Source organism: Chiloscyllium plagiosum, chromosome 17 (assembly GCF_004010195.1).
Source record: "Chiloscyllium plagiosum isolate BGI_BamShark_2017 chromosome 17, ASM401019v2, whole genome shotgun sequence".
Lineage (NCBI taxonomy): Eukaryota > Metazoa > Chordata > Chondrichthyes > Orectolobiformes > Hemiscylliidae > Chiloscyllium > Chiloscyllium plagiosum.
The window spans coordinates 58,693,761-58,708,446 of record NC_057726.1 but is presented as its reverse complement, the minus strand read 5'-3'; the positions used below and the strand labels follow the sequence as shown (position 1 = coordinate 58,708,446).

At 40.8% G+C, this 14,686-nt stretch overlaps 1 protein-coding gene across 1 annotated transcript in view; it reads right to left on the bottom strand.

Annotated features, from left to right (window-relative positions):
- Positions 1–14,686, bottom strand: part of phaf1 (phagosome assembly factor 1) — a 63,200-nt gene that overhangs the window by 30,951 nt on the left and 17,563 nt on the right. Inside the window, exon 4 of the mRNA XM_043707225.1 lies at positions 391–434. Coding sequence (XP_043563160.1) covers positions 391–434 — 44 coding nt within the window. The remainder of the gene's footprint in view (positions 1–390; positions 435–14,686) is intronic.

Genomic DNA, 14,686 nt, shown 5'->3' with positions numbered 1-14,686 from the left:
TTACAATGACCAGTTGTGAGAATGAGAGACTTGGAAGTTGGATTTGAGTTTTGGTCTCTGACTGTGCTCAACTTGTTAAATTTCTGCTCGGTCCAAGTATAAACCTTACTTTGCCCTTACATGCTACCATGGTGGCCCATTAAAGTCAACATAAATGCAAAACAAAAAAAAAAAATAGTTTTAGTTTACCAGAGAAAAATGATTCAATTAATTACCTTTAACTTTAAAAAGGGTAGGGTGTAAAAGGTGAATGTGAATATAGGGTGCTGTGTCTTGGGATTATTTTACCAGAGAATACCATTTTTCAAAAGCACTGGCAACATCACTCTTAGTGGTCAAAACATAGGGTTCTAGCAAAATTGTCATGAGGGAAACAGTAAAAATACTCACCAGTATTTCAATTTAACTTTACTCAAGTCATAAACTTCAATGACCTAAATGGGTGGGAAATAAAAATAAAATCAGTTTTACTATTGTCTCACACATTACATTAGATTTGGAGAGTGAGATCCCTCTCTGGTGGCACTACATGTGCATTGCATGTCTGTGTTGTTTAGACTCCTCCCTACTGCCCAGTTGTAAATAATAGGGCATGGAAAACAAATACGTTGTACTTTTAAGCATCTGCCATGAATCCTGGAGTAATCGAAGCAAGACTTACGTCAAAAATGCACCCTGTTGAAGAACAAGAAAAAAAAAAATCCATCGAAGGTGGTTGAAGTAAGTGGAAAATGCCCGAATCTTTCTAAATTCACTGAGAAATATTAGTGTCTGTACCAATGTCTTAGGGAGAGACGGAGAGAATCACATTTAGTGTGAGTGGAGAAATTCACCAAGAGGAACTTACTGACAACTGTCAGATGAGTAAGAAATTTAAGCATGAAGCATTACATCACTGGGATTAAATTGCTTTAAATGATATTACTGGGAAAACGACTCAATATTTTTGAAGTATATTTTAAGGACTTTCCAAATTGTCACATGTATATGTAGCTTTCTTTATTTCCTAATATAAACTTATGATCTCATCAGAAGTTAGTTAACAATTGTGGGAATATATTCAGTAACTAACCACCACAGTAGCCAAATTACAAAAATTAAGCAAACAGTTTATTTGCTCTGGGATCTAACTTGTGCAGTAGGGTGGGGGCTGTAGGTAGGCCACAGAAAAATTAAGGATATTAAAAATGAATTGTTAGTAAAATGTGACAATTAAGTATCAAACTAATTAGTGAACAAAATAGTCATTTTTTGGAGTAAAGACAACAGGATGATGCTCTTTCAGAAAAACTCTGCAGGTATCAGCATAATTGGTCTATTAATAACAGTGCATGGAGAAGTCTCAAATCAAGTTAAGGCACCATTGTTTAGTGTTGTGTAATATACTTTTCATATACTCGCAACCAATTAGTGTATACTTTATCCAAACACAGGTTAAAGAGATTTGCACGGTACTCAAGTGTTTTTCATGGCTCAACTGTGCAATTTGTACACAACCTCTTTTATACTTTACTGACACCACTGCAATTAATAGCAATGAAATTAACAAAGACTACTGATCAAATCTTCAGGATGGCCAAAGATTACATAAGAACTGGTGTCTTTTAAAAAAAAGTGGACTGAAATGACAAATAGCTGTTTTAAAACCAACAATTTGATTGGACTTAATTATTTATTTCTATCACATGTACTGAGGGTGAAAGTGTAGTCTGATGAGCTTTACATGGGAGGTGCTGGTGTGGACTGGGGTGGACAAAGTCAGAAGGCACAAGCTGCCAAATTATAGTGCAACAGGTTTTGAATCTGCTGGACTATAGCCTGGTGTCACTTGACTTGTACTTTACAGGTAGGTCGTACCATACAAGTCAGGGTCATAGAAGGATACAATACAATACAATACCACAGCTGGCAAAAAGTGCAGAGAGATCAACATTAAACAGTCCAAGATGCGCCAGTTAGGTGAATTGGCCATACTAAATTGCACAGAGTGTTCAGAGATGTGTAGGTTAGGTGCATTAGTCAGGGAAAATGTCAAGTAATAGGGTAGGGGAATGGGTCTGGGTGGGCTACTTGGAGGGTCAGGGTGAACTTGTTGGGCCAAACTGCCTGTTTCCACACTGTAGGGATTCTACAATAAAATCTATAAAAAAGGTCTATTTAACAAAATCTGATAATAGCAGGGAAGAAGCTGCTCTTGAATCTGTTTGTACGTGCATACAAACATCATATCTTCTGCTCAAATGAAGAGGGTGGAAGGAGTCTTTGATCATGTTGGCTGCTTTCCAAATGCAGCAGGCAGTTTAGATGAAGTCAATAAATGAACAGCTGGCTTGCATGGTGGACTGGGCTGTGTTCACAACTCTGTTACTTTTGGTCTTGGGAAGAGAAGTTGCCATACCACGGTGTGATGCACCCAGATAAGATGCTCTCTATGGTGCATCTATAAAAACTTTTAAGAGTCTTTATGGGCGTGCCGAATTTCCTTAGCCTGAGAAAGTAGAGGTATTGTTAAGCTTTCTTGACTGTAGTGCCAACGTGAGTGGACCAGGACAGATTGTTGATCACTACTCTCAGGAACTTGATGCTCTTGACCATCTCCATCTCAGTACCACTGAGGCAGACAGGGTGTGCCCTTCACTCTACTCCTGAAGGGAATGACCAGCTCCTTTGCATTGCTGATGCTGGAGAGATTGTCACCTTTAAACCATGTTGTCAAGCACTTTATTGCCTCCCAATACTCTGTCTCATCATTGTTTGATGATCTGAGCTACAACAGTAGTGTAGGGGGCTGAGTACACAGCTTGCGGGGCACTGGAGTTAAGGATTATCACGGAGGAGGTATTGTTGTCTATCATTTCGGACTGCAGTCTGCTGGTCACAAAGTAGAGAATCCAGTTAGGAGGTGGGAGCAGACACCTAGGTCATGGAATTTGTTTGGATTGATGGTGTTAAAGGCAGAACCGAAGTCAATAAGTAAGAGCCTGACGTAGGTATCCTCGTTGTACAGATGCTCCAGGGATGAATGTAGGGTCACTTGCTGTGCCAGTAGGTGAATTGTAAGGAATCAAGGCAATCTGGAAGACTCAGCTTGATGTGAGCCATGAACAACATCTCGAAGCACTTCATACTTATGGATATCAGAGCCACCAAGCGGTAATCATTGAGTAACACTACAATGAGTTTTCTTTGGCATTAGGATGACGGTGGTCTTCTTGAAACACATTAGGACTTCAAGCCATAACAAGGAGAGGTTGAAAATATCTGCAAATTCTCCTGCCAGCTGATCCATACAGGATCAGAGTGCACAGTCAGGTACTCCATTCATGACATTCACTTTCCATGAGCTCACCCTTAAGACGACTGACCTAATGCCTGCAGCAGTAACCAGGAGTACAAGTGCAGAGGCTGATGGGAGAGGTGATACCGTTTCACAGTCTTCCTTTTCAAGGCAAGCACAGAATGCATTGGACTCGAGTAGGGACGTACTGTTGCCTGCAATTCTATTTGAATTTGCTTTGTAGCCTATTTTGTAGTGCAAGCCTTGCCACAAATGACAGTGTTGATAGAGGGGCTGTAGTTTTGAAAAGTAACCAGCCAACGTCATGTCAACAACTGTGTGAACAAACAGTAATTGAAGCTTGAGATGCAGATGATTTAGACTGAGGGGTGTACAGATATTGCTTTTGCTGGTAACAAGTAGTTCGTGACTAGTTACCACTGAGAGATCATGGTGTTCACCAACAACTGCAACTGGTTCACAAGTAACTAGACAGCTCGGAGCCAAGAACAAGTTACACTGTGAGAAATGTTCAATTCTTTCCCAATTCAGAAGCAGTCTATGTTCAAAACAAATTTATCTTTCCTGCAAAGGTTGTCGTCAGCTATGACATTTAAAATCAAGTGAACCAGTCACTTATGGTTTCTATGCAACCAGTGAAAGGATCCGGACAGTTGAAGAAACGTGCTAACCAGTATAAGAATCATCTCAACAATATAACCTGGGAACCAAGAATAGAGGGCAGTGTTTCCTATTTCCCCCCTTCTTCCATAATCTATTTTACTTCATTTGGGAAGACATCAAGGATTAGAGATTAAAATATTGTTATATGCCACTGGTTTACAACTGTTTACCTATTGCTACAGTCTTTTTATTTAAAAAGTGATTCTTGTTCAGTGAAGAAACCACGCTCTGTATTAATTTGGGTGAGAAAGTAAGGTAAATTGGCAAACTTGGTATACTTTATCAAAATCTGACTTTTGGTGATAATTCCAGGAATAGCGAAGCTTGATTTGTCACACTGCCCAAAGGAGTTATAACAATTACTCCTGCATAACTGGACAGTAACATGCTGAAGTTTGGGGGTTGGAGGAAGCAGTGTAGAAAATGGAAGACAACCACAGGAGAATGAGGAGTATGGGAAGAACATTCTCCCTTGAGACTTCCTCACTGATGCAAAAAAAGTAATCTACTACTCCACTCTTGTCAAATCACCCTCTCATCGTGCATCTATATTTCAGGGATAGAATCTTGTTTATCAAATTGGTCTTATTTACAAGAGTTCAAATTCCCACAATGTTAAAAGACATTTAATCTGTTTTGTGATTTTGAACAAGGGATGAATATTCCCTGGGACACCTGGGGAATTCCACTGTTCTTCAAATAAAGAAAACTTTTTCCAACTATTCGAAGCTGACAGGGCCTTGGTTTAAAGCATCAATACTGCACTGGACTCTGGCACAGATGCACTGGACTATACACACAAATTTAGCTCAAAACTATGATTTTGACTCAGAGGCTTGAACACTAGTGCTGAACCATGACGACGCTGGTTTCTCATTGTCTGCACAAAACTCGAAGCTTTAAAATGTCAATTCATAACCAAAAAAAGGAGTAAACAAAAAGGCAGATGCACAAGTTGAAACAAACAAAAGACATTGTGGCATTCCCCATGAGACCAGGAATGTAACAAGATTGTTTTGAATACAGAATGTGCTATTTGACAAAAACAAAGTTGAATTTCCTGAATGCCTTAGCTGAATCCTGAAAAAAACAGGACAAAATTGACACATCAACTTCAGATTATTGAAAAAGATTGTTTCAGTGTCAAAACAGAAATCAACACAACAGTCACAATTCATCTAAGATTGAATGACACTGCTTGGTAAAGCTAAAAAAAGATTCGCCTCCTGACGTAGTCCTGAATGAACCACATGGATAAACACAAAGTGGGGAACCACAGGTCTGTAACATGTGATGAAAGCTTCGACACTCCATTCAATTGACCTATCCCTCAATTTTCTGTCCCCAAGCTATCCTTGTCATGAAGACTTCTGACACTTTAATGTAAAACAAAAAAAACTATTACTAATGAAAAAGGTATTTCACCAAATTCTAGAAATAGCATGATACATACCCGAAGCAGCTCCATGATAGTTTGACAATGAAAAAGCTTAAGCCTTTCAAAGAGTCTGAATAGAGTTGGCTCCTCCTGTTGTCAGCCTGTGGTACCCTACCAAAATCGGACATGTAATACGATTCCTTGCCGAAAATGGTCTTCCAGTTGGAGCTTTGCTGCTTCAGTCAGAGTTACCTATTATTTGCTCCCATGATTCCCTATCAAGCAGGCTCTCACTGCATTTCTGCTCTCCTTTCTTGGACCTTGCTGCTGATAGTCTAGCTGTCGATTCCTCAATCAGGGCAGAAGTGTCTGGCTTTACAACTCCAGCCTCCCTCGTTTTTTTCCCTTCAGATTGTTAGAAAAAAAAAAGGTTGCCCCATGTTTCTCTAAAATGCACTCAAATGGGACTAGTTCAGTTTAGGAAATTTGGTCTGCATGGACGAGCTGAAGTGTCTCTTTCCACGCGATATGACTATTGTAACTTTACTTATCAGTCTTTTGTGCACTGGTTGCAGGGTCATAAAGTGAAACTTCCTCTTGGCTTTGGTTGGCTTTCTGCAGCATGGGTGTGAGCGATCAGTGGCCAATCTTCATCCATGTTGATTCTTGTTGTCCAAGGTTGAATCCCTGGAAATGTGCCGGACTGAACTGTGAACCTTAGAATCCTAATATTTTCTGATAAGTTTTGGTAGAAAACCTTAGAACAGAATTATATCAGCCTTTAGTGAGCAGCCTTTACTGAGCAACATCAACAAAATGCAATAAAAGTTGGCAAAGCAAACAAACTATTCTATCGGAGAATGCAGTTTCAAATACCAGTCAGTGCCAAAAACAAACACCTCACTGCTGTCTATGTGCAGACAGCCCTAGGCTTCCCACCTACACCCCTTCAGTTAAGCACATTCCTGGCACAGCAGTAACTCCAATCAATCCTGCTAACCAAAGACTGAGGCAATCGGAGAGGATACCGCAAGAGAAGGACAGAAAATGAAAATTCCTTTTAAAATTCTCCAATTTATTAAAAGGAAGATGTACATGAAAGCAGAGTCACTTTCTCATTATTTACATATTCGCAAAAGTTGCCTATTTGCAGTCTTGATAATAGACTGTTAAGGTTGATGTGTCACTCCCAGCACTAACTGGTTCATGAAGCAGCTGCAGGCTTCACTTGCCTCTGTTGGGCCAACAAGTTTAATTATTCAATTTCTATTGTTTGCTGAATAGCTTACAATTGTTGGAAAATTTAGGCACCTCAAGGACAAATAGTAGAAAGTACACAATTATTGCTCATTTTTGAACACTTAAAACCACTAGCTACCCAGACTATTACACCAAAACTCCCCTTTCCCCCCAAATTGACAAGGTTCCTTAAACCTGACACTTAAGAAAAGGTTAATAGTGGAAGCTGGATATTAGTTTAAAAATAGGAGAGAAATGTAGTCAGCCATGTGTCTGGACTAATTATTCAAATCTCAGGCTAGCAGTTCTGAGATGTGCAGCACTACCAGTTTGACTTGACAACGAAATTGGGCAAATGGAGTTCACCCCAGACATGATCAACACTCAAAATAGCATGAATGCAGGACATGCCTGTTGTCTTTCAATTCCGCTGAAATGACAAAGGCAAAAAGGTTTGAATATATGAAACACCATTACATGAGGTTTATCAGTACACCACACTCTACCAGAAGTGCAACTCGCACGCCGTCCAAATGAGGAAAATAACAATTTACTTAACAATCAAAAAGTAGTCAGGCGTTGCAGCTCTGGGGGGAAAAAAAATCATTTGCTCATTCAAGTAGCACTGAAAAATCACAGCAATAGAGTTCAGAGCAAGTAACAGTCAACAATATATTTTATCAAATTAAGTTATAAAAACAACTTAAAGAAAATGCTGTAATATTTTATTTGACAATAGGACACTTGACTTTCGCTTTATACTGCCAACCCAAATGTTGGTCATCATTCACAGCGATTCCCACTTGGTGTAATCTTTGGGGTCTAAGAGTGATTGCTCACATTAACTATTTGCTTGTCTGCCTCAAAAGGACAAAGCCTCACCACAAACTGCAATGTGTGCACTTCTCTTCAGAGGGAGCAGTTCAGAGTAAAGACCACTCTACTCTGCTTGAAAAGCAAGTGTGGGAAGACACCAGAGACTGGGATAAGTGGGGCAGGAAGGGGCAAGCAGAGAAAGGAAACTCTTAAATTCTGCTGCCATTAACCTTTGGAAAACCATGTAAATTTAAATACTGCATATATATTCCATCAGCTCATTTCTGTCAAAATGCAAAGGCATTGCATACTTTACAGTATTCTGTAACCTGTCATTTCTACATATTAGTATTCAACTCCAAGTTTTGTTGAAACTGTTTTCTCAGGGAGTGCTTTCAACAATTATGTTGTGAATGCAAATCCCCAACTCAAGCAATAGTCCCCTCATTGACAGAATTTAAGATGATTAGTTCACAAGTGCACAGAGGCCCTTCTGGAGGAGGCTGGCTTCACAGAGGCTCTGACTTGTTCTGAGCAAAGACACACACACACCCAGATAATTCAAAGCCCCCCATTTGGCAGGCAAGGTTTGTCACAAGAAAACTTGTTAGTGACTTACTACGTTTCCCATTCCTTGATCCAAAGGATGAATGCTGGTAGATCTTGCTCAGGAATGTGGATGTAAATAGGGCACTGAAATGGAAGGTAGGTGGGTTAACAGGTTATCATGGAGTGAGGTGCATGGGTGATTTCAATCAAATTGAGTTTTCACTCTGTGTAGGAGAGTAATGTTGACAAAGACTGGAAGCTGAGGGAGGGACACGGACATGGCTTCAGCCTGTTCCTTGTTCTTTATAAATACTGAGGAACAGAGCAGATTTAAATTTAAAAAAGACTAGAAGTTGATGTTTTTTCTTGATTAGAACAAGGATGCTAGAAACAGATTTGAAAGAAAGAGACACTGTTTTATACTGCACGAGAAGTGGGTGCTGATAAAGCTGATGGAACATTCCTGAAGAGCTTATGTTCGAAATGTCGACTCCTGCTCCTCGGATGCTGCCTGACCAGCTGTGCTTTTCCAGCACCACACTTTTTGACTCTGATCACCAACATCTGCAGTCCTCACTTTCTCCTGATCTGGGTGCAGAGTTGAGCAAGAACAAGTAGACACTTCAGGATAGGATAATGTTTTCTCCTTCCCTGGAGAAGAATTATTTCATAATTTTACAAGAGCTAAACAAATACAGTAGGCAGCCAAGTCCAATGCCAGACAAATTTAACAGCTACAAATCAATAGGAGTCCCATGCTTAGTTGTCAGATGGTGTGGCAAGTTCCGATGAGGTGTTCAAATTTTCAAGGCATCATTCCAAGAAACATCCAAACGCTGCTTGTGGAATCGATGGCCTACACATCTCAGGTAATTAACCACAAACACAATGCTGCCGGAAATGTATCAATTGTGATCAGTAGGCCCTATATCTCATTAAGGAAGTGGAACCGTTTCAACTCATTGCCTTTTTATTGATATTCTTTAAATCATGGCCGGCAATGCAGCAAAATTCCTGTCTGCTGAGACACAAAAATTGGAACTCCAGGAAATTTTTTTGCTGGGAAATGAAGATAAAAGGTGGATAGCAAGAATTCAGAAAACATTGACAATGTTTAAAAATGAAATCTAGTTCTGAGCATCCATTACAACAAGTGCAGACAACCCCTTCCTAAAATCAGAAGTACTATTGGATAAACTTAAAAGTGTCCTTTCTATTGCAGGGTTAATACTAGAGGAATGCAACATTTGCTATTAAAAGGTCGGAAAAGTAAAAGAAATAACAATACACCAGAACTTAAATAGGAGAAAAACCATATGACCCATTAATCTCGCTCAACTCCACTTCCTCACCTGCTCTTCAGATCCCTGATTTCTGAGACTATAAATCTGTCTACCTCAGCCTTAAATTCACTGATGGAGGATCTATAACCTCTGGAGAAGAGATTTCTGAAAATTTCGAGTTAGGAAATTCCTCATTTTAGTTCTAATGAGTCAGTACCGTAGGCTGAAATGTGCTCACATTTTACAGAACTTATGCAGCATAAGCAATTTCTCAATGTCTATCATGTCACACCCCTTCCGAATCTTACGGCTCAACGAGCTCTTCTTTTTTTTTTAAGATTAGATTACTTACTTAGTGTGGAAACAGGCCCTTCGGCCCAATAAGTCCACACCGACCCGCTGAAGTACAACCCACCCAGACCCATTCCCCTACATTTACCCCTTCACCTAACACTACGGACAATTTGGCATGGCCAATTCACCTATCCTGCACATTTTGGGATTGTGGGAGGAAACCAGAGCACCCGGAGGAAACCCACGCAGACACGGGGAGAATGTGCAAACTTCACACGAAGTCGCCTGAGACAGGAATTGAACCCGGGTCTATGGATGTGTGAGGCAGCAGTGCTAACCACTGTGCCAATGTGCCACTCATTTCTCATTCAAACTCCAGTGAGCGTGTAAGATCAATTTACCAAGTCTCCTATCATAGTAACCAGTCTAGTGAACCTTTGCTACACTACCTCCAATGCAATATTGTTACTTAGATTTGGGAGCAAACAGTAGGTCAGGTGTGGTTTCACCAAAGCCCTGTAATAACTGTAGTGAGACTCTTATGATACATCTATCCCCTTGCATGAAAAGGGGAACTTGCTTTTGCCTCCCTATTGCTTACTATACCTGCATTTTAACTTTCGATGGCCCGAGAGGAAAGGGCGGGAGGAGTTAACCTTCCCATTACTTTAGGTCTGAATAGAGATGTGTATCCATGCTCAGAAAGAACAGGTTATTTTACATTACATTTTATAAATCTTCTAGCTGCTCTTTGAACAAGTTTGATTTTCCATAAACCAATGAAAAATGGAGAAATCATAGCACACATCACTTTCAAATCTTCACTGATCGATGTTTTACAATTCAGAATGAAGCAAAAAAGGAGCTAAGTATCTGCTTTTGGACAACACTCCCTCACATATGCTCTAACGCATAAACAAACTCCTCTAAATGACAGATTATTGTTGCCAAACTTCCCTTTTGCTGATGTTAGGGCAACCAACCAATTGTTCAGGGTTAAATCCTCCAACCTGCCATTTTTAAGAAGGCTGCAACATTTGCAAACCTCTGGCCCTTTGGCACCACGTCTATGTACGAGAAGGCTCAAAGTCTCTATCTTTATTCAGTAACAAGAGTGCACTCTCATTGAAATGACTGATCCACTTTGCGCACCAAACTCTTATGTATTTTTACCCTATCCAATAATTATTAATACTTCCTTTATTTTCATCGAGTGAACACAGAGGAATAGCTCAGCGGTGCACACCACCACTACATGATGCTGCTGGCTGCACAGTTTGGGGGATGTTGATGTACCATCAACAAGATAGAAAGTGGGAGCCAACCCCAGTTTGGCAGGACCTTGGGATGACATTTTGCTGGCAATGGCCAATAAACAATTACCAAGGCTATCTTCCAATTGTGCACAGCAAATCAGCCCTCCGTTTGGGCCAGCAACCCAGCTGTGTCAATAATGATGGCATCTTCTGCAATAGTTGCACCACGGAGGTGAGTGGATTTTAATATCAAGGAGACTTTGGACGCAAAAAGGCTATTGAGAGCAGGCATGAAGTTGACAGGCACCAGAGATGATGGATTGTTGTCAGGCTCCAGCAATGCCATTGTTCTGGTGCAGACATTGCAGCTGAGGTATGCCCTTCTATGATCCATGGAGTGCCAATAAATTAAACCCCCAAAAGGGAGATCACTATCGTTTTTCTTCCTTGTCTCTCTGTTTGACTGTGGATCCTCCCAACAAAGACAAAATGCACACGAAGGCAAGCTATGAGCCTCAACTGCACAACTGAATGGCTCAAATGGCAGCCTAATGGGCAGATAAGCCATTAAAGTGTCTACTCATGGCAACAGAGATGTAGTGGACAGCAAAGGTTACATCAGAGTACAACGGGATCTTGATCAGATGGGCAAATGGGCTGAGACGTGACAGCTGGAGTTTAATCGAGACAAATGGGAGGTGCTGCATTTTGGAAAGGCAAATCAGAGCAGGACTTATACACTTAACGAGAAGGCCGTGGGGAGCGTTGCTGACAAAGAGACCTTGGAATGCAGGTTCAGATGTCCTTGAAAGTGGAGTCGCAGGTAGATAGGACAGTGAAGGCAGCATTTGGTATGCTTGCCTTTATTGGACAGTGTATTGAACCTAGGAGTTGGGAGATTATATCGCAGGTGTATTGGTTAGGCCACCTTTGGAATAGTGTGTGCAATTCTGGTCTCCTTGCTATAGGAAGGATGTTGTGAAACCTGAAAGGCTTTGGAAAAGATTTACAAGGACGTTGCCAGGGTCGGTGGTATAGGGAGAGGCTGAATAGGCTGGGGCTATTTTTCTTTGAGCTTCAGAGGCTGAGGGGTGACATTCTAGAGCTTTATAAAATTATGAGGGGCATGGATAGGATAAATAGACAAGATCATTTACCTGGATGGTTTCAACACGAGAGGTTTAGGGTGAGAAGGAAAAGATTTAAAAGGGACCTAAGGGGCAACTTTTACATGCAGAGGGTGGTGCGCATATGCAGTGAGCTACCAGAGCAAGTAGTGGAGGCTGGTACAATTACAGCACTTAAAAGGAATCTGGATGGGTATATGAATAGGAGGGGTTTAGAGGGGTACAAGCCAAATGCTGGTAAATGGGAGTAGATTAATTTAGGATATCTGGTTGGCATGGATGAGTTGGACCGAAGGGTCTGTTTCTGTGCTGTATATCTCTGACTCCATAGGTCATGGGGACAGGTAGACATCAGGCTTCCCTCCCAACACTTCCCCCCCACCAACACATCAGAATTCCTGCCCTCCAAACCAATATCAATGGACTTAGAAATTCAATTCCTCCTTTATGTTCCCACCTTTCAATAGCTGTCTATCTATAAAAGGCTTTGGCTTTGTTCCAGCCATTAATCTACTCATGCTCTGTCATTCTTCCTGATTCTCTTGAGATTTCCTTGGTACTTACCACATTCAACATGGCTTCCTACTGTACTACAAACCATCCAATTATTTCAAGTCTTCTTTCTCTGTCCTGTTAACCTCTATGCTTACGACATTCAAGGAGCCGTAGAGATAATTAACACTTCAGAAAGCGCTTAGACAAAAGATCCAGTTGGTTTTTTCACACCAAACACATCAGCATTAAGTAAGATCATTCAACTATCTGGAAAACTTAATTCACATTAACAGTACTTTCGTAACTGCCAGACTAATAAAGAATCAAAGTTGTCAACAATTTCCTCTCAGCATTGAAAGCTTTCCTAGATGCTTCTGTTTGGGCTCTCTACTTGAAGACAGGCCTGATCCACTCTGCCAATATCTTTGCTGCAGACATGGCAATGATGCAGGCCTCAAACCAATCCTAACTAAAATGTGAACACAATCCCATCCTATTCCATTCCACAGCAGCCATAGCCAATCAGCCCCATCTCAACAAAGATTACTGCAGTTATTTGGGATCATTTCTAAGGACTTTCCTGGAGCTTCAGAGGCTGAGGGGTGACCTTATAGAGGTTTATAAAATTATGAGGGGCATCGATAGCATAGCTTTCAGCTTCAGGAGTATAACAAGGGCAATATCACTATTAAAACGAAATGGTGGCACAGTAAAAAAGAATGAGGGTGCTCACCTCGAGTATATGATGTAGGCTTTTATACGGTTTGTAGACTGCAGCAAAATCTAGAATTTATCCAACAGAATTACTGCACTACATCTTTACAAGTTATATTCAAAAATTTTGTATCTGGGCTGAATTTCAGAGGGGAGATGAAAGTGACCGCCCTTGCCATTAAGATAGCATTTAACCAAGTGCGTGACAAAGAGCCCCAACATAACTGAAATTGATGGGAATGGAGGGAAACCTCACCACTAGCTGAGTCATAACCAGCACAAAGAAAGCTGACCCTGGCTGTTGGAGGAAAATCATCTCAACTTTAGATCATCACTACAGGAGTTCCTCAGGGTAAATCTTTTTAAATCAATGTGTTTAGACCAATGACAACGTGGCTAGGGCTGGTGGGATTTTGAATTCAGGTCTTCTGGCCCAGAAGTTGGCACACTACCACACCATAACAGCCACCAGGTGTTCCTCAGCATATTGTCTCAGATGCAACCATCTTTCACCGATTCAAATTAACATTTCATCATAAAAAGATCAGAAGAAAAGATAATCATTCATGATTAGAATGGTGAATACCATTGCTAACCCCTCATAAGATAGCAGACAAGAGGTAGCAGTCACAAGAAACACACCAGCAAATTGCTTGCCAAGTTACCATTAATTTGGAATTGTATCACCATTCCTTCATAGTCTACAAAAGACTACAGCTATACACAACAGACTCAGTAGTTCAAACCAGCTCAGTACTACATTTTCAAATGCAATTGGTGGTTTGTAACAACTTGATGTGCCAACATTAACTTATATATGCAATCTGAAGCCATGGATAGTGATAGTCGTGGCTCTAACTTACTTTATCTAAAGCGGACAAGGAATCGCTCCCACTCTTACTGTTGGCCATTGATGTGTTTTCTAAGGATTTGCATGTTGGCGGTCATGATGACTACAGCTTCCTTGACGAGGTCTGTGGTGAACTCTAATCCAGAGCTTCTGACTCAGGAAGGGACACTATTTGGTTTTCACAACCTCCCAAGAGCAATTAGTGATAGGCAATGAATGCTGACATCCCACGAAGTAAAAATATCCATATTACAAAATTCTGATGTGAATGCTTATAGTGTAGTGTAAACTTGCCAGACAGTAATTATACCCTTCTGCCAAAATTGAAGCTGTAACACATCAGCCTTGCAATTCCTAGCCCCTCCCCACATACTGCTGAGAAACACTGCTGAGATGCAATCTCTATTTTCCAAATTTCTATAAACATTGCTACTACAGTAATATTTAGTTTTGTCCGCACGGCACTGGTTAGATGGTTGGTTGGTGAGGTGCCTTTACAGGCGAGTGATGCCTGATGTGATCACAAACTTAAGCCACATGAAGGATGAGCATGTGGCACAAGTGACATAACAGGTGGTATTGGCAACAGAATAAAGGGCAGTTGGAGAACAAAAACTGCTTAAAGTTCAGGGAATGCAGTTATGCTAGCTGGAGAAATTGTTTTTGAGAAAACATCAGCACTGATTCAAAACATGCTAAGGCAACAACTTCAAACTTCCACACC